The sequence below is a fragment of the Loxodonta africana genome, chromosome 23 (genome assembly GCF_030014295.1).
Source record: "Loxodonta africana isolate mLoxAfr1 chromosome 23, mLoxAfr1.hap2, whole genome shotgun sequence".
Classification (NCBI taxonomy): Eukaryota; Metazoa; Chordata; class Mammalia; order Proboscidea; family Elephantidae; genus Loxodonta; species Loxodonta africana.
The window spans coordinates 66,757,852-66,778,292 of NC_087364.1; the positions used below are offsets into that span (position 1 = coordinate 66,757,852).

General features: G+C 44.7%; 1 protein-coding gene across 9 annotated transcripts in view; it reads left to right on the forward strand.

Annotated features, from left to right (window-relative positions):
* Positions 1-643: 643 nt before the first annotated feature.
* The window catches only part of HPS3 (HPS3 biogenesis of lysosomal organelles complex 2 subunit 1), a 54,561-nt gene continuing 34,763 nt past the window's right edge, over positions 644-20,441 (forward strand). For 8 of the 9 annotated variants that reach the window (XR_010319152.1, XR_775900.3, XR_010319154.1 and 5 more), the window contains exons 1-6: positions 645-921; positions 5,221-5,715; positions 6,363-6,534; positions 6,633-6,718; positions 11,867-12,059; positions 15,048-15,129. Coding sequence is in view for 3 of the 9 variants with exons in the window: in XM_003416162.4 (XP_003416210.1) it covers positions 705-921; positions 5,221-5,715; positions 6,363-6,534; positions 6,633-6,718; positions 11,867-12,059; positions 15,048-15,129 (1,245 nt within the window). In the remaining 6 variants the exon portion in view is untranslated. Of the gene's footprint in view, positions 922-5,220; positions 5,716-6,362; positions 6,535-6,632; positions 6,719-11,866; positions 12,060-15,047; positions 15,130-20,441 lie in introns of all 9 variants that reach the window. The other variant, XM_064275581.1, reaches the window with a different exon arrangement.

A 20,441-nucleotide genomic window follows, 5' to 3' on the forward strand; every position in this document is an offset into this window, starting at 1 on the left:
CGGGAACCCCTCTTAAGGCAGTGAACTGGGGCAATCTCAGCTCTCATCTCATCAGCTTCCCAGCTCTCAGGGACACTCTTCCGTTGTTTGATGACCGGTGTCTTGCAAACCATTGTTTCATCTGTTATGTCTGATATTTTCGTTGTTTCAAGTAGGAAATTAAATCTGTTCCACGTTACAACATCTCGTCTGAAAGCTGAAGCAGCCGTGCACCAGCTCACGGTCATTTCTCTTTTATTTTTTGTAATAATCACAAAGTTAAAAAAAAAATCTTTCCAATACTGGACAGAGAACTTTTTTTTTTTTTTAACCGTTTGAGAATAAGATTCGGACGGTTAGGACGTAGGACGTCCCGCGTCCACCAGTCGCTGAGCGCAGAGCCCAGACGCCCCGAGGCACACAGGTCGGAGAAGCAGGAGGCAAGGTCCCGCGGGGCGCGTGCGCGTGGGGGCGCGTGCGGGTGGGGGGCGGGTGCGTGGGCGGGGCGCGGGGCGCGGGGCGCGGGCGGGGCCAGGAGGCGAGGCCACGCCCCCCCGGCTTCGCACGGCCTCTTTAAAAAGCGGAGCCGCAGGCGGGCCTGGCCCCGGTGCTCACGTGACTTGGCGCCGCGGGCTCGCTCGCTCGCGGAAGTGTTGCTGCCTCTGCGGCCGGCGCGGGGTCTGCGGGCGCCCGGCGGGCGTGGGGAGGCAGGAGCGGGCGCCGGGATGGTGCACCTGTACAACCTGCACCCGTTCGGGTCGCAGCAGGTGGTGCCCTGCAAGCACGAGCCCGAGCAGTTCTGCGGCGGGGGGCGCGACGCGCTGTTCGTGGCGGCGGGCTGCAAGGTGGAGGCGTTCGCCGTGTCGGGCCAGGAGCTGTGCCAGCCGAGGTGCGCCTTCTCCACGCTGGGCCGGGTGCTGCGCTTGGCCTACAGCGAGGCAGGTGAGTGGCAGCAGCGCCGCCTTGAGGCCTCCTTCTAGCGGTCTGGGCGGCAGCTCGGGGCGGGGAAGGGACTTTATGCTTCCCGGGACCTGCCCGATGGCCACGCCCGGGCTGGCCGCCGATTCCTCTGATGCGGTGAGCTGTGCAGTTGTCCAGGTAACCACAGGTGTGAGCCTGCTGCTCCGGCCGCTGACCGCTCGCGGATAGGGGGAGGGACAGGCAGGGGGAGGGACAGGCAGGGGGAGTCGCTTGCCGTGGGCGCAAGTTCAAGAGGGCGGCAGCTGCGACGCGGAATGCTCTCCGAGGCGCCACAAACATGAAAGGCGCCTGACAGGCAGCCGGCCGCAGCGGGGGAAGGCGTGTGGAAGTGATCTCTGCTGCTGCGGGCCGCTGTCAACGTCTGTTCATCTTCCAATCGTGTGTGTAGGGGAGGTAATTTAGAGATTGCCCTTGGGGCTCGCCTTCGCTCTCCCTTCTCAGGGTTTCTTTGCCTGTGGGTAGTGGTGATCCTGGGCCCCTAGGATTGCCACTGCCTGGGGGTCTTTAAGAAAATGCGAACAGTGTCAGTTGTTTATTGGGCCCAGCATTGGGGTGAGTCTAGTGTTGAGTGTTCAGCCAAGATTGAGATCTACCCACTGACCTGCAGCCGCAGCGGCTGCAGGAAGTCACGAGTAACATGGTAACATGGTTAGTGAAGCCTTGAAGAACAAAGCTGGCTGCCTTTAGAGACGTTCAGGAGTCCCGTGGGATGGCATTAGCATGGGCCCTGTGGTTCCAGGGTGACTTTAAGTCTGGCTTAGTCTTCGACCCCTAGCCACTTCTGTTTATCCACGCATGACTGAACGTAAGTAGGGCTGACTCTGGGCTATGACGAAGTCCAGGTAACTTGTCTTTCACTTCTCAACTTTCCCCCTTTGGTCTCCTCCTCCCACTCACGGTAACTGGGACGTGGGAGTTGCAACTCTTAGCACCCAGTGTCTTTGTCCTCTGTGGCAATCTCCCCGTCAAAACCAGAAGGAATCTTATGTCAGCCGTTTATATTTATTGTAAATGCTTGCTGGTCTCTTACTCAAGTGGAAAATATTTTCAGTTTTTTAAATCTCTAATAAGCAAAATATTTTTCTCTTTTTATAAAATTTCGGGATATGTACTCACTCAAGGTTCTCCGGAGAAATAGAACCAATAGGATATACTCATACTCACAGATGCTTTTGTGTCTATATCTACGTATCTACCACGTGTCTGTCAGTTTGTGGTACTATGGTGGCTTCCATGTTGCTGTGATGCTGGAAGCTAGGCCACCAGTATTTCTTTTTTCTTTTTAGCAGATGCTTTTATATTCTGTATTCTTCATATATCACTTCTTATTTTCTTGAAAACAAACAAAATACAGATCCTTTAAAAAGTAACAAAACTTGACTTCATTTGTGGAAGATTTTAAAATAGTTTTGAAAATGTCAGAATTGACCGTCATTCCCAAAATGCATTTGTCTTCTCTGTGCTCACTTGCCAGATGTGTATATAGGAACTGGGTACAGTAACAGCAGCATTTCAGTTCCAGTTCAGTGGGAAAGGGCTGGTTTACTTAATGGTGTTAAGGTAATAGGTTCTATTTTTGAAGAACTAAAATTAGATCCCTAACTTTTCTGCCTCCCCCCCATTCTAAAATCTAATTCAACCTCGCCCCTGCCCCCAGTAAAATAGAATATGTAGGAGAATATTTTTGTCAATTGGAGGACATGGGAGACCATTTAAGCAAGACAGGAAACTTGGAAGCCAAGATATGTACCAAACTACATAAAAATTGTATGGTAAGAGATGCCATAAGTAAACCCAAACAATAGACTGTGGAAAACTATTTCTATACATAGCCAACAAAGGGTTAAACCCATTGCTGTTGAGTCAATTCCAACTCATAGAGCCTCTATAGGACAGTAGAACTGCCCCATAGGGTTTCCAAGGAGCAGCTGGTGGATTCGAACTGGCTAGTGGATTCCAACTGCCAACTTTTGGTTGACAGCTGAGCTCTTAACCACTGTGCTACCAGCGCTCCAACAAAGGGTTAATGTATCTTTTCTACAGAGAGCTATTCATGGATAAGAAATACAAATTGAACAATCTAGTAGAAAACAGACGAGTTGTAGAAGCAAAGCTACATGCCGACAATCATAGAAAAACATGGTCAGCTGTGTAAATAGGCTGGGCAGTATAAATGATTACAATGTTTTGAAAGTCTCGTTTTTCTCCACTGCACAGAATCAGTGCAGGTGAGAATGTGGGAAAACAGGTATGTTCACATCATGAATTTCTAATTTTTTTTTTTAATTAGGACGGCAATTTTGCAGTCTTTCTTAAAATTTCAGAGATGCCTGCCCTTTGACCCAGCATTCCCATTGTGGGGAATCTATTTTTTTTTTTTTTTTTTATGCCTTTGAAAGAGCCCTTCCAGTAAATAAGTATGTAGCTACAGGCATGTTCATTACAACATTAAATATAGTGGGAAAACACTGGAAATAACCTGAATGTACGTCAGTGGGAAACCCTGGTGGCGTAGTGGTTAAGTGCTACGGCTGCTAACCAAAGGGTTGGCAGTTCGAATCTGCCAGGCACTCCTTGGAAACTCTATGGGGCAGTTCTGCTCTGTCCTGTAGTGTCTCTATGAGTCAGAATCAACTCGATGGCACTGGGTTTGGCTTTTTTTGGTACGTCAGTGGGGGAACCGTTGAACAGATTATGGTACATGTATATGTAGGAAACCCTATGGGGCAGTTCTGCTCTGTCCAATAGGGTCTCTATGAGTCGGAGTTGACTCCGCAGTGGGTTTGGGGTTTTTTTTTTTTGGTTGTAGATATTGAAAAGCTGTTAGATGCCTGTGTATTAATGTGAATGGAAAGATTTATTGTTAATACTTTAAAAGTAGCAAATATATTTAGTGTGATTCCATTGTAGCAAACAAGCAGAAAAGGCAAACAAAACACCCCTTTACATCTGTGTTTCTATGTGTGTCGAGATGCGCACAAGGGCAGTACCAGGCATGTGTGGTCACGTGGATTCCCCAGGGGTGGGACTGCAGGGGAGTGGGGAAGATCACTGTTCTTTAGGCATCTCTTTTTTTTTTTTTTTTTTTTATCACTTTGACCTCTCCTGGCAAATAAGTGTAGTCTAATTCAGTCAACAGTTAAGGAGAAATCAACTTGCATCGCAGTGTTCTGTGATATGTACAGCTTTGTTCGATTTCGTAGAGTTGACAGAGGTTGTGACTTTTGTGGAAAGGAAAGAGGTTGAAGCGTAGGTTCTGCTGACTCCAAGTTCCTTAATTGATACCTGATTATTAGGAAGTCACAGAGCCCTGGGGGCGCAGTGGTTAGTAAGAGCATGGCTGCTAACCAAAAAAAGTTTGGCAATTCGAATCCATCAGCCACTCCTAGGAAATCCTGTGGGGCAGTTCTGTGCTGTCCTATAGGGTCGTTATGAGTCGGACTTGGTTCGAGGGCAACGGGTTTGGTTTTCTGGTATTTAAAGGAGCCCTGGTGGCACAGTGGTTAAAGCGCTCGGTTGTTAACCAAATGGTTGGTGGTTCAAACCCACCGGCCGCTCCGTGAGAAAAAGACGTGGCAGTCTGCTTCCATAAAGATGACAGCCTAGGAAACCCTATGGGGCAGTTCTACCTTGTCCTATAGAGTCGCTAGGAGTCGGAATCAACTTGACAGCAGGTTTATAGTCATACTAATGCTACTGAGGAGTCCCTGGGGTAGTGTGAACAGTTAACATTACCTGCTGCTAACCAGAAGGTTGGAGGTTTGAGTCTCTGCAGAGGTGCCTTGAAAGGAAGGCCTGATGACCTATTTCTGAGAAATCAGCCACTGAAAGCCAATAGGGGCACAACTCTATTCTGACATACATGGAGTCCCTGTCAGTGAATTGATTTTTTTTTTTTTTTTTAGTACTACTGAACTCATTGTGTCAGAGAGCTTTGCTGGAGTTACAGATTGAGAACTACGGAAAATGCAGAGAGCTAATCTAAAGAATAAAATGTAAAATTTCTGTATAGGCTACTAATTCATTAATGCGTTATTTTGAGACACTAAAATTGGGGTATATTGTATTTGAGAGCCTAAAACCCTAACGTCAGTTAAAAAATACTAACACCTCAGATCCCGTTTCTTCGAGTTTTGCTCTAGTCCACCTTTAATTCGACCATTCATGGCTAGGGTTCATTAATAGTTCCTTTTCATGGTAGCAAGGCAGTGGTTCTGTTTCAACTTAGAAATGCTTACAGCAGTCTTACCTTCTTTGCAGGAGACTATTTGGTGGCAATTGAAGAGAAAAACAAAGCCACGTTTCTTCGTGCTTACGTGAACTGGAGAAGCAAAAGGACTGAAAGCTCTCGTGTGTGTATCCGAATGATTGGGCATAATGTGGAGACTCCCTTCAGGGAAACCTTCAGAGACCAGATGTCCATTGTCGAAATACCCCTTTCTGAAGCCCCCTTTTGCATTTCCTGTTGCCCGGTGAAAGGAGACCTTCTTGTTGGCTGCACAAATAAGCTAATCTTATTTAGTTTGACGTATCAGATCATTGACGAGGAGTTCTCAATATTGGACTTTGAACGTTCATTAATTATACACACAGATAATATCACTCCAGTAGAAATTTCTTTTTGCGCTGGATATGTCGCTGCTATGTCAGATTTAGAAGTCTTAATCCTAAAACTGGAATCAGAACCTAAAAATGGAGCGAGTGTGAACCACCGTCCACAAAAGACCAACAGTCCAATGAAACAGGCAGAAGAAGGTAAATGATGAATTTAACTAGCTTGTTTACACGTAGAGAAAACCTTCACCTCCAACAATCTTCGAAGGGCTCTCTCTGAATGCATGGTGCCAAGCCACATTATAGATTTACTGATGCCTGTAACACAGGATATGGGTTTGTTGACTGGCTGCACAGATCTTATTCTGTAGCATGTAAACGTGTCTCTACATGTACCTGTCTATTAACCCCACCGCTGAGCCTCATTTTCCTCATCTGTAAAATGGAGATGATAGTGCCTGACCTTGATGGACTAGTTGTGAGGGATCAGTGAGTATTAAGATTTTTCAAAGCTGTGATGCCTTGTAAATGTAGGAGATATGTGTATAAGTAAATAAGATGTCTGTAAATCTGTTCATGGAGCCCTGGTGGTGCAGTAGCTAAAGCGATCGACTGCTAATAGAAGGGTCAGTGGTTCAAAACTACCAGCGGCTCCACGGGAGTAAGCTGTGGCAGTCTGCTTCTGTAGAGGTTTACAGCCTCAGAAACCCTATGGGGTCGCTATGAGTCCGAATTGACTCGATGGCAGTGGGTTATATGTCTAACTGGTGGAGGATCTGTGACTTCTAATTTTCATTCAATCAGGTAGTAGTACTTGAAGTTGTTAAACTTAAATTTTATTTTTTAAGGCATCAGTAATGAAACTTTCCAGCTTGAGGCAGATGGTTTTGTTGTGTGCCCAAACCCCATGGAACTTCTTGGCGAGAAAAGCAAACAGTCTGGAGTATCTGTTACATTGGAGTCAACAGGATTAGCTGATGAAAAAATAAAATATTTCCACGTTCAGCACCTGCTCTACAGGTATCTGAAAGCTTTTTATTCACCAGTATTTAATAAATATTTACCTTCTTAAAGTACATGGAAATAGCTATCCCCGTACCTGTCTTTTTACCCCACAGGCGCTTTACTTCTGATATTTCGTCTTATGTGTTGCCTGATGACGTCAAGTTGCATTCACTTCAGCTGCTACCCATTTACCAAACAGGTGAGTATGACGAGGCTTCGGTGCGGCCAGGCGAGGAGGCTCTGGGCTGAGAGTGGAGACTAGTGTGGGCGGTGGGTTTGGTTCTTCCACTGAGCCTCGCTGTGGCTTCGGCCAAGTTCCTCAGCAAATGCCTGAGCACTAACTAGAAAGGGAAGTGGTGTCTACAAGGAGGAGCCATGGAAGAGGGTGTACGACAGGCAAAGCCCGTTTCCCTTTGGAAAGGGTCATTAGGCTCAAAAAGGGAGATCAGAGCTTTGTAGGCGCTGTGGTTTATCTCAGTTCCAGCTGGGTGCTGTGCACAGCTTCGTGTGACGGTCTTGTGAGCACGGTGGAAAAATGTGGACTGGATGGAAATTTATGTAAAGCGGTGGTGCTCAACCCTGCCACACATTGGGCTTAGCCGGATGCTTTTAAAAATACCAGTGCTCTGGTTTTGCATGCTGGAGATTCCGACTTAACTGGTCGGTTATGGGGCCTGGCCTTCAGTATTTTTTCAAAGCCGGTCTTTGGTCTAATGGGCAGCCAGGATTCAAAGTCACCCATGGGCTTCGAGCCCTTTCCTGCTTAACCCCTTTAGAGGTTGCCTAGAGAAAAATATAAATCTCAGTCTGATTAAATGTGTTTGTAACCATTTATTTTTTTCTTGGTATGCATTCAGTACCTACGATTTTGAGTACTGTGCTGAATACTGGGGAGCTGTTAAATGAGCGAAAGTAGGCAACGTTCCTGCACTCCTGGAGCTTGTTGTCTAGGCGGGAAGGAAGCCTGTCATCGGATAACAATACAAAAGAGAATGCAGTTACGTACACAGGCGCGCGCACAGACACACACATGAGTGTTGAGAGATACTGCTCTGAGAGCCCTTACCAAAAGCCCCTGTTTTCATCTTGGAGTCAGAGCGAGGTTCTTGAGGAAGTAGGTCTGAATCAGGGCTGACCTGGGGATGGGAGCTGGTACAGGGAGATGAAGAGAGCCTTCCAGACACAGGAAGCACCATAGGCTCTGCGGTGGAGGGAGAACGTTCTGTTTGAGGAACTGAGAGAAGCAAGACTGCGGAGAGTGCCGCAAGTGCACAAGGCAAGAGACAAAGCTGAGGACCTTACAGGGCCCACAGGCACGTTAGAGCCATGTAGCTCTTCAGGTGAGGAGCCGTGGGAGGCCAGTATGGGGTTTTGAGATGTGTGTGTGTGTGTGTTGGGAGAAGGTGGGTGGTGACATGATTTTTTCTGTGTCTGTATTGGAGGAAGGACGTAGTGCTATTGTGTTTGTGTGTGTTTGGGGAAAGGAACAGACACGAGCTTGTGTGTATGTTGGGGTTTGGCGATTGAGAGGGCCATGACATGGTCCAGTTTGCTTTTAGAAAAAGATCGCTTTAGTTGCCGTGCAAAGAAGGTATCCGGAGTGAATAGAGAGGACGTTAGGAGGTGATTCTGGTAGTCCAGCAAGAAATGATAGTAGCTGGAAGGGGTAATTATTATACAAGATTGTGGAATCAGGATCCGAAAAGATGGAGTCAACCTATAATAACGGGCCAAGACTCAGGGTTAAATGTAATGGAGGTAGTTGTCAAGCCAGTGAATGTTCTTCTTTCTGATTCTATCTGAAAGTCTCGCCTTGATGCTGGTTAGTCTGTAACACCTCTGTTTTTGGGTAACACCTGTTTAACAGTTACAATACTTCCCTTTTTTGGTTGGAGAGTAGGCTGCAGATTTAGAGTGTTGGCTGGTATCATGGATTTAATTGTGTTACCCAAAACATGCATCAACTTGGTTAGGCCACAATTTCCCAGTAATGTGTGGTTGTCCTTCGTTTTGTGATTAATGTAATTTTCCTATGTGTTGTAAATCCTAATCTCTGCCTGTGGTTAATGAGGCAAGATTAGGTTATGTTAAAGAGGATTAGGGTGGGATGTAACATCCTTACTCAGGTTACCTTACATCCCTGATCCAATATAAAAGGAGTTTCCCTGGAGTGTGGCCTGTATCACCTTTTATCTTATAGGAGATAAAATAGAGAAGCAAGCAGAAAGACAGGGGAACCACAGAGCACCAAGAAAGAAGCACTGGGAGCATAGTGCATCCTTTGGACCCGGGGTCCCTGTGCAGAGAAGCTCCTAGTCCAGGGGAAGGTTGATGAGAAGGACCTTCTCCCAAGCTGACAGAGAGAGAGCCTTTCCCTGGAGCTGATGCCCTGAATTTGGACTTGTAGCCTACTAGACTGTGAGAAAATAAATTTCTCTTTGTTAAAGCCATCCACATGTGGTATTTTTGTTATAGCAGCAGTAGATGACCAAGACAAGTGGCAACATACTCCACTAAAACATACACAATTCTTTACTTTTTTGTTGGACTTATTTGTATGTTTCTTTTCTTTAATAGCAAGTGCCTGGTTTTCCATCCATGATAGGGACACAAATGAAAGTATTTAAATTAAAAATGTTGATTTAAGGAAAAAATTGAGCAATTAACAATAAAGATAGTACACACATATTGAAAAAAATTATGAAGGTGTCTGGAAGTGGTTACAGTTTGAGAAACCTTTACTGTGATAGAAGGTCAGTGAGACACAATTAACAGTGAGTCCTGTTGAAAAAACTCAGGCACTTAAGCTGCGGGACAACTCAGTGGAAGTTGTTGCCAAGAAAGCTATTTGGTTTCAGACTCCATGAGTGATAGCATAATACTCTAATAAAAGTGGGTGAGCTCCCTCCAGTTTGGTGCTGGTCAGTTCTGGTTGTCACGATATTGGGATCTTTGTAGATTTGGGAGCCCTGGTGGTACAGTAGTTAAGAGCTCAGCTGCTAACCAGAAGGTTGGCAGTTCGAATCCACCAGTCGTTCTTTGGAAACCCTGTGGCGCAGTTCTACTCTGTCCTATAGGTCCCTATGCGTCGGAATCGGCTCCGTGGCAATGGGTTTTGATTTTTTGGTTTTGTAGATTTGAGAATGTCCACAGAGAGGGTGTGCAGAATGATGGGAAGACACAACCTATGCTACTGGAGGAACAGCTACGGGCTGTTGCAGCTCAGCCTGGACAAATCAGAGGTCCGACAGGTGGGAGAGGAATTGGGCTTGTTGTCTGTATCTGGAAGGCAGCCCCAAGACCAGAGGTAGAGCCTTACCAGGAAGCAGATTCTAGTTCAGCATGAAGGAGAATTTTCTGGCAGTTGTCTGGGAGGTTGAAAAGGCTTATAAAGAGAGTTTCCTGTAATGAAAGAGTTGGGGAAGTAGCCAAATGAGTTCTTTCTCAAGGAGGGTATAGAACTCAGATTTTCACTGACAGTTACCATCAGTAGAGAAGGAAATAAGGTGTGGTCTTTAGAAATTGTAATAGCTCCTAACCCTGCTTCTGTCTAGGGCGGACCAACTTGTTGCAAATGGCACTGTGTGCTCTGAGAGTAGAAAGCTCTCTAAGGATAGGGTACCCCCTCAGGGAGGGCTGCCCACTGGGGAGCTGCCCTCACTGAGGAACCTATGTCCCCACAGAGGAAGCGGTGGCATCTCCCAGGAGAGGTCAGTGCCAGGATGAGAAACATCTGCTTCTGCCATTGCTCCCTATAATTCATTCTCTTCTCAGCAGTCAGCATTCCTTCTAAGTCATACATTGGTGCTTAAAACCCTCCATTGGCTTTCCAAAGCACTTGGGATAAAATCCCAAATCTTTCCCATGGCCTGCATGACCCTAGCCATTTTCCATCCATAGTGGCATCTCTCTGTTCTCCAGATATGCCAAGTATACTCTCGTCTAACCAAGAAAATAAACCATTGCCATTGAGTTGATTCTAACTCATAGCAACCCCATAGGACACAGTAGAACTGCCCCCAAAGGGTTTTGAGACTGTAAATCTTTTCAGAAGCAGGCCAGGCTGCCACATCTTTCTCCCGTGGAGTGGCTGGTGGGTTTGCCACTCTTGTGCTTAGTGCTCATTTTCTTTAGATCATGCTCAGCTGGCATCTTCCAGTCATTCAGCTCACAGCTCAGACGTAACCTCACCACAGAGGACTTTCCTGACCTCTCCGTTTAAAATGCCCCCTTCCGCACACTCTCGGAGTTTGTTTACTTGTGTGTTCTCTACCAACCCCTGTCACTAGAGTGAATATTCTGTGAAAGCAGTTACCTTGTTTTGTGTGCTGATGTAACCCCAGAGCCTGGAACGGTGGCACTGCAGGTATTTGAATATTTACTGAATAGACAAATGAGTGGATGGGTAGTGGTTTTTTTTTGTTTGTTTTTTTGAGCTGGACCCTATTGGGTTAGAAGTTTCAGAAGGTGGAGATTTTGATATTACGGAGAGGAACCCACATGTGTGATGAGGCGTAAATCGCTGTGTGCATTTGGAGATGAGTGAGATTTCTATTTGGCTAAAGCACAGGTGTGTGTAGGAGAGAAGAGGGAGGGAAAAATGTACGTGTTTCTTCTGGCCAGTTGTGAAGACTGAAGAATTGGACTTCTTCCATTGTCAGTGGATGTCCTTGAAGGGTGTCAATCAGAGGCATACTGTTTTGTAAACTTCAATTACAGAAAATGTCAAACACATATAAATGTGGAGGAAATTGTGTAGTGAACCCCATGTATCTGTCTCGTAGCTTCAACAGTGTTGTGTCATGACTCCTTCACCGCCTGCCAGATTTTTTCTGTGCAAATCCCAGAGTTTATATCATTTTGTCCATAAATACTTCAGCATGTGTTTCTAAAAAAAGCCGTTGCCATCGAGTTGATTCTGACTCATAGCAACGGTATAGTTCAGAGTAGAGCCGACCCATAGGATTTCCAAGGCCGTGAATCTTTACAGCAGCGGGCTGCCACATCTTTCTCCTGTGGAATGGCTCGTGGGTTGGAATCACCAACCGTGCAGTTAGCAGCTGAGCACTTTAACCACTGTGCCACCAGGATTCCTTCATGTGTCTCAAAAAAGAGAATTCTCTTATTTAAACAAACCTAAAATACCATTAAGAGCTACAAAGTGGGGACATCCTAATGATATCATTCCCTCTTCATTAATTACTGGCTTTCTTCCATAAAGAGCAACCACCCCTTAGCAACTGTTTGTTTACCCACTCAGATAGTTTACACAGCAAAGGAGATGGTGATTGCTTTCCATTTATTCACTGGTTTTCAAAGTTTTTATTTCCGTCATTTTTGAATGCAGGTTCTCTTCCTTCGAATGGAAAAAACTCATCTCAGGGAAAGGAGTTGCTGAGTCTCTTTTGTTTTTTCTCGTTACCTCACGCGGGCTATCTCTACATGGTTGTCAAATCTGTTGAATTAATGTCCATCTACCAATATCCCGAGAAGTCTCAGCAGGCCGTTCTCACGCCGCAGTTCCTGCACGTCATCACAAGGTACTGTTACCGCTCCACTGCCGCCTCCTTTCGACTCCCTTATTTTTCTGGAAGTTCTTCAAGTGCTGCCCAAGTCTTCAAGGGAGAATCGTGTGACCCAGCAGGTGGCGCTGTAAATTAATGATTTACGTCTGTCTGTCCATGTCTGTCTTTTCATTGCCCACACCTGCTTTTCGAGGTTTTTGTTTTATTTTCTGAGATTGCATGGTGATCTCTGTAAGGAAGTATGAGGGGAGATTTTCACAGGGAATTCTAATGAAAAGTCAGTGGGACCAGTCAGGGCATCTAATGAGATTTCCTTTAGGTTTCCTAATTTTTTTCCTCACTGCTGTCATATTCCTTCAGTGTGAATCATGAATCTGGGAAGGGGCTAGATAAACCAAAAAACCAAACCCATTGCCGTGGAGTCTATTCCGACTCATAGTGACCCTGTAGGACAGAGTAGAAGTGCCTCCTAGGGTTTCCAAGGAGCACCTGGTGGATTTGAACTGCCAACCTTTTGGTTAGCAGCTGTAGCTCTTACCCACTAGACCAGCAGGGTTTCCGGGAGCCGGATAGACATCCGATGACTCCTTGTGATTTGTAGATATGGGGAAACGGCCACAGAAAGGTTGGGATTGGTCACAGGTGAGTGTCTGATTCCTGGCTGATGTCTGATGGCTCCTGACGGTAACCCTCTACGCAGGCATGTAAACTGGGTTCCTGAGCAGGGGTTTGATTTCATTGTCTTCCGTGCCAGCAACACATAATGTTTTGGTTCTGTTTCTTGTTTTTTGAGCTTAGGTGATGCTCAAGGCACTGTGTTGGGTCCTCTGGCCATGTAACCGTGAATAAGATAACACTACCTGCTTTCAGAAGCAACAGCGTAAGAGAGGGCCAGAGACGCATTCAAAGGGTACGAACACTGGGAGGTGTCTGAAAAACGTCCTCATGGATCATGAAGGTGATGCAGGCGCTGAGAGGAGAGAAGGAGCTTATGGCCGAGTCCTCTAGGCAGGTTGCAGGCTGTGTTTGAAGGGAGGCCTGAAAGGCGGTTAGAATTTTGGCAGATGAAGATTGCAAGAGAAGGGCCTTATAAGTGCAGGGACGACTGTAAACAAAAGCTGTAATCCAGTCTTGCTGGAGCGTCTAATGATTCACTGCATAGGATAGTGATTTTTTTTTCCCAACTCTGATCGTATCAGAATCTCCAGCAGGTGCTGGCGTATATTTCAAACTACACACAACAGACCTGGAGATTCTAACACCCAGTCCTAGTGCGGGTGCTCCCTCCCTCCCTATCTCTGGCATAAAGAGAGACTCTATGGGTGGGAGTTGATTGCTTAAGTGAACCTGTGGAGACAACTGACCTTCCCAGTTTTCACAGTGTTGTGAAGTGGTGTTCTTTCAATGTTAAGAAGCTGAGGAGGAGAGAAGTGGTGGTAATAATGCTTGTAAGGTAGCTTGGGGCTTTGAAAATTAAACTACGGATTTGTTTTCTGTGTGTGGTTATGTATATACTTAAAGTGTGTGTGTGTGTATGTATATATATAAAATAGAATCTTTGGCATTTTAGCCATTTTTATGTGTACAATTCAGTGACGTTAGTTACATTCATTGCGTTGTGCAGCCATCATAGTAACCTGAGGAAATTTTGAAGGTTTTGAACGAAGAGAGTGATATGATCAGAGCTCTACTCTAAGAAGGTTAATGGTGGTGACCATTATGGAGGATGGATTGCATAAGGAGAGATGAGTAAGCTATTGGAGTGGATCAGGTAGGAAATAACAAGGGGAGAGGGAAGGGTGGTTGGGAGAACCTTTAGTGGGAGAGTTGGAAGACAGCATCCTAATGAGATAACAATTGGAATGGCCGTCTAAAACCCCACCGTAGTTTTGGGCCTGCTTTTTTGAAAGAATGTAGGTTGGTTTAGCATGGGATGAAGTTTGGCTTAGACGTTTGAGTTCGAGGTTAATAGTCAAGAGGAAATGTGCAGTAGCATTTGCATATATATAACTGAAGATTAAGGAAGAGAGGAAAGCTTGAGTTTTTTGTATTTTTTGCTTGTTTAACCATTGAAAAAGCCGATTAAGTAGTGAGTGTTCCCAAAGAGTGTTAGACAGAGAATAGTAGTTAAACTCTGGTGCAGGTTCTATGAAGGGAGTGAGGAGGAAGAGAAGCATCTTCCAGACAGCAAGAGAACCTGGGTTACTACAGCATCTCAGAAACCAGAGAAAAAGAAAGGGACAAAAAGGAAGGAATAAAAATTCTAATTTCTGTTCCCACAGTGGGGCCCTGGTGGCACAGTGGTTAAGAGCTCAGTCTGCTAACCAAAAGGTTGGTAGTTGGAATCCATTAGCCGCTCCCTGGAAACCCGATGGGGCAGTTCTGCGCTGTTCTATAGGATTGCTTGAGTTGGAATTGACTTGATGGCAACAGGTTTGGTTTGGTTTTTGGTTTGGTCCCCAAAATCTTCCCCACCCATAATCCCACACTCCAGAGTCAATCAATTCAGCAGATTGGTGCATATTTATAAAACTTAAAAATAATACGTACACTGCTATGATTTATTTTCTCGACAGAAGCAAGTCATACCATGTCCACTGTTTAGTAACTTGCTGTTTCACATAGCAGCGTATCTTGGCCATCTTTCTAGGAGAGGACGTACCAGTTTACTTTGTTCTTACACCGCTGCTTAGTATCCCGCTAGCCAGCAGCTGGATCAGTGGAGGTGGAGGTCAGTCAGCGAACCTTTTTTTTTTTATTCCTAGAACCTAAAGGTCATCTTTTTTGGTCCTAGCTGCTCTGCTGTTATTGTGGTCCTATTGCAGGTGCTTTTTTGGCTCCCCACTTTCTGAAAGTTTCTTCCATGCAGTTCACTTCTTTGTAAGTGGTGGTGGTCTATTGTCATGACCCGCCATGGCGCTGTTGACCTGGGAAGACCTGCCCATTGTGGGCTTGCCAGCTGTTGGCCTCCACTTTGCTCAGTGCTTCTCTCCTCTTCTTTAGTAACAACCTGCAGTGTTTCACCGTGCGGTGCAGTGCAGCGGCAGCTCGGGAGGAAGACCCGTACATGGACACCACCCTGAAGGTTAGGACCACATCATGGCATCAGGGAAACCTTAAGGTCAAAGTGGAACACGTGAATGCTTGCAGATTTGCTTTCTGGCTTAAGCTTGTGGATTACTAAATATCTTCACTTTGTCTTGTTTATTGCATTTAGAACTTAGGGATATAAAAATTAAGCATTTTGTGATACATGGTTTAGGTGGCAGTTTTTAAGGTTGTTTTGAAAACATCACTCAGACTTGGTTCAGTGCATAGTTATATTTTTTTTCCCCCCAAGTATTCACTTGACTGATTGATTGATCTTTAAATTTTATTTTTGGTGAAAATATACACAACAGAGCCTGCTGCCATAGTAATCAGTGATATGGGTTACATTCTTCAGATGTGTCAGCATCCTCTTTTTTCTGTTCTAGTTGTTTCACTTCCATTTACTTAATCTCCCCACCCACCCAAGCTTCTCATTGATGTTGTAAAATAGTCTTGACCCTTTGGTCTTTAGATTCCGCCCCCCGCCCCCACCCAAAGAAACACAATAATCCAGGGTGATAATCTTTACTCTTTGGGCAAAACTGTTACTTAGTTTAAAGATGAGTTCCGGGGTGGTACATAATTTTTGAAGTTTGGTAAAGAGTACATATAGTGTAACTTAAGAGAAAGCAGCTCACAACTGTAGCCTCTTTGTTATGGATTGAATTGTGTCTTCCAGAAATATGTGTTATAAATCCTAACCCCTATACCTGTGGTGGGGCCCTGGTGGCGCAGTGGTTAAGAGCTCAGCTGCTAACCCAAAGGTTGGCAGTTCAAATCCACCAGCTGCTCCTTGGAAACCCTACAGGGCAGTTCTAGTCTGCCCTATAGGGTTGCTATGTGTTGGAATCAACTGGATGGCAAAGGGTTTTTTAATACTTGTCATTATAACCCCATTTGGGAATGGGTTTTCTTTGTTATGTAAAATGAGGCAGTATTAGCATAGGGTGTTTTTTAAGTCAATCTCTCTTGAGATATAAAGGAGATTTTGTCACAGGGCAGGGCTTCCCAGCTCCAGACTAAGCCCTGCTTAGGTTCTTACCTACTTCTGACCAAGAATGACCAGGAGAGGCTCAGAGGTTCCACACAAACAAAAGTTTATTAGGAAAAGGCTCTCGAGGGAGAGATGGAGAGGGGTTTTCACCTACGCTAACAACCTCCAGTCTCTCCCTGAACAAAGGATTTCTTAGGGCTTATAAAAAGACATTATCTTTATTCAGTAGATGGGTGGAGATTTTCAGGAGAAAGGGAGGGAGTATAAAGATCAAATGCACATGCAGTTGGAATTTGAGATGGATTTCCTCGGAGAGGTTGCTGGAACTAAGATGGAGTCTGTCACAAAGGCTGCTGGGATGTCAAACAGGACATGTCCTGGGATGTTGCACATGAGTGATATCTCTGCATCCTGGTTCGAGTCCCAGCAAGAGATCTTTGTTCATGATTATCTCATGTGGAAGGTCATTCATAGGTTACCTTGATTTTTACTGTGCATGCTCTGCACCTGGTGGGGGACTTGAAAAACAACTCAGGAGGGTTGTCAGTAATTCATAGCTGTCAAGCATGTAGAGCATGTAGGGATAGGAAATATGCCCACTTATCTTGTCTGAGCACCTAGTTTGTTAGTCACAAGTAGTCCTCGAGTGCCAGCAGAGAAAGTTATATGGTGGTCTGCACTTAGGGTTAGATTCCAAGAACGCTGAGTCAGAGGTTATTTAATTATAGCCAGCCTGATCTCTCGCCTGTTTCAATTTTGCAAGCGAGCAAGTTAAGGTGGGGGAAGGTAGATGCCATGTCGTATGAAGATTAGCAAGGGGCCAAGGAGAAGAAGCTGAAAAGAGGCAAGGACCTTCCCCCAGAGCTGAGAGACAGAGAAAGCCTTCCCTTAGAGCTGATGCCCTGGATTCAGACGTCTAGCCTCTGAAACCACGAGAAAATAAATTTCTGTTGGTTAAAGCCATGTATTTGTGGTGCTTCTGTTATAGCACACTAGATAATTAAGACAATGTCGTTGTTAGGTGCCGTCGAGTCGGTTCCGACTCATAGCGAACCTATCTATGCACAACAGAACGAAACACTGCCCGGTACTGAGCCATCCTTACAGTCGTTGTTATGCTTGAGCTCATTGTTGCAGCCACTGTGTCAGTCCACCTCGTTGAGGGTCTTCCTCTTTTCCGCCAACCCTGTACTTTGCCAGGCATGATGTCCTTCTCCAGGGACTGATTCTTCCTGGTATGTCCAAAGTATGTAAGACGCAGTCTTGCCATCCTTGCCTCTAAGGAGCATTCTGGCTATACTTCTTCTAAGACAGATTTGTTCGTTCTTTTGGCAGTCCATGGTATATTCGATATTCTTCGCCAGTACCACAATTCAAAGGGGTAAATTCTTCTTCGGTCTTCGTTAGCCATTGTCCAGCTTTCACATACATATGATGCAATTGAAAATACCATGGCTTGGGTCAGGCGCACCTTAGTCTTCAAGGTGACATCTTTGCTCTTCAACACTTTAAAGAAGTCCTTTGCAGCAGATTTGCCCAATGGAGTGGGTCTTTCGATTTCTTGACTGCTGCTTCCATGGTTGTTGATTGTGGATCCAAGTAAAACGAAATCTTCGACAACTTCAATCTTTTCTCCGTTTTTCATGATGTTGCTCATTGGTCCAATTCTGAGGACTTTTGTTTTCTTCATGTTGAGGTGCAATCCATACTGAAGGCTGTGTAAGTGCTTCAAGTCCTCTTCACTTTCAGAAAGCAAGATTGTGTCATCTGCATAACGCAGGTTGTTAATGAGTCTTCCTCCAATCCTGATGCCCCATTCTTCTTCAGATAGTCCAGCTTCTCGTATTACCTGCTCCGCATACAGATTAAATAGGTATGGTGAAAGGATACAACCCTGATGCACACCTTTCCTGACTTTAAACCAATCAGTATCCCCTTGTTCTGTCCAAACAACTGCCTCTTGACCTATGTAAGGGTTCCTCATGGGCACAATTAAGTGTTCTGGAATTCCCATTCTTCTCAGTGTTATCCATAATTTGTTATGATCCACACAGTTGAATGCCCTTGCACAGTCAATAAAACACAGGTAAACATCCTTCTGGTATTCTCTGCTTTCAGCCAGGATCCATCTGACATAAGCAATGATATCCCTGGTTCCATGTCCTCTTCTGAAACTGGCCTGAATTTCTGGCAGTTTCCTCTTGGTATACTGCTACAGCCGTTTTTGAATGATCTTCAGCAAAATTTTGCTTGCGTGTGATATTAATGATATTGTTCTATAATTTCCATGTTCGGTTGGATCACCTTTCTTTGGAATAGGCATAAATATGGATCTTTTCCAGTCAGTTGGCCTGAATGCTGTCTTCCATATTTCTTGGCATAGACGAGTGAGAACCTCCAGCACTGCATCTGTTTGTTGAAACATCTCAGTTGATATTCCATCAATTCCTGGAGCCTTGCTTTTTGCCAATGCCTTCAGAGCAGCTTGGACTTCTTACTTCAGTACCATCAGTTCTTGCCACCTCTTGAAATGGTTGAACATCGACTAATTCTTTTTGGCATAATGACTCTGCGTATTCCTTCCATCTTCTTTTGATGCTTCCTGCTTCATTTAATATTTTCCCCATAGAATCCTTCACCATTGCAACTCGAGGCTTGAATTTTTTCTTCAGTTCTTTCAGTTTGAGAAACACTGAGTGTGTTCTTCCCTTTTGATTTTCCATCTCCAGCTCTTTGCACATGTTATTATAATACTTTACTTTGTCTTCTCGAGAGGCCCTTTGAAATCTTCTGTTCAGTTCTTTTACTTCATCAATTCTTCCTTTTGCTTTAGCTGCTCGATGTTCTAGAGCAAGTTTCAGAGTTTCCTCTGACATCCATCTTGGTCTTTTCTTTCTTTCCTGTCTTTTCAGTGACCTCTTGCTTTCTTCATGTATGATGTCCTTGATGTCATTCCACAACTCGTGTGGTCTTCAGTCACTAATGTTGAGTGCGTCAAATCTATGCTTCAGATGGTCTCTAAATTCAGGTGGGATGTACTCAGGGTCATATTTTGGCTCTCGTGGACTTGCTCTGATTTTCTTCAGTTTCAGCTTGAACTTGCATATGAGCAATTGATGGTCTGTTCCGTAGTCAGCCCCTGGCCTTCTTCTGACTGATGATATTGAGCTTTTCCATCATCTCTTTCCACAGACGTAGTCAGTTTGATTTTTGTGTGCTCCATCTGGCAAGGTCGATGTGTATAGTCGCCGTTTACATTGGTGAAAGAAGGTATTTGCAGTGAAGAAGTCGTTGGTCTTGCAAAATTCTATCATTTGACCTCCAGCATTGTTTCTATCACCAAGGCCATATTTTCCAACCACCGATCCTTCTTCATTTCCAACTTTCGCATTCCAATCGCCAGTAATTATCAATAGAGAGAATATCAGGATTTTTTTTTTTACAGAAATACAAATAGCCATTGTGTAGCGCTATTAATGGAACAGTACAGAAATCAATAAATTCAAGAGCACAAAACTGAATAAAGTGCATTAAAATGATGTATTTCTACTTTTATAGATAACGCATATAATTCTTCTGTCAGTTTACAAGCCTTCCACACCCTTCGGTATTTGCGTAATCTTAACCTAAGGGCTAATGGATATGCCAGGTCATTAACCACATTTTTAGTAAGAAGTAAAGAAAAATTTTTTCTTTTTTTTAATTTGTTTAGTCTCTGAAAAGCTGTCAAGCACAGAATAAACATAGCCCACTGACTGGTGAAATACTGTTTTCTGACCTTGAATTTCTCTTCTCAGAAATATACTGATCATTTGCATAACGTTCATTTGATGCTCTCTTACTTCTGAAGTGTAAGCTGTTTGATATGTTTGTTACGAAGGTATCTGTTGCAGGAAACCCCAAAATTATGATGGCTTGTATTTCAGAAGTTGGTTTATGTCTGCCTAGAGCCCAGAATGCCTTTTCTGAGAAAAATGCTTGTTGAGTAATGATCATTAAATTAATAAGCCAGCCCCCGTGTAGTTCTTCGCGTGTCCAAGGCACTCTGCCACAATTTCAGTGGCCTGAATTGGTGATGCGTGATAGCATTGTCTGGAAAGCATGGTCCAAGTTCTCAGTAACTCTTTTTCCATGGCTCCCCTGTGGTTGACAGTCGCTGACCAGGTTTAATGCCTACCGTTAGCCTCTTAGGACACTCGAATCACAGCTTTCTCACGTTTTTCTGTGTTGGAGACAAACACATAACCTTTCCAAGAGATTTATCTTATTCCTCTAGTAAAAATGGAAAGCTGACAGATAACAACCTCTTACTA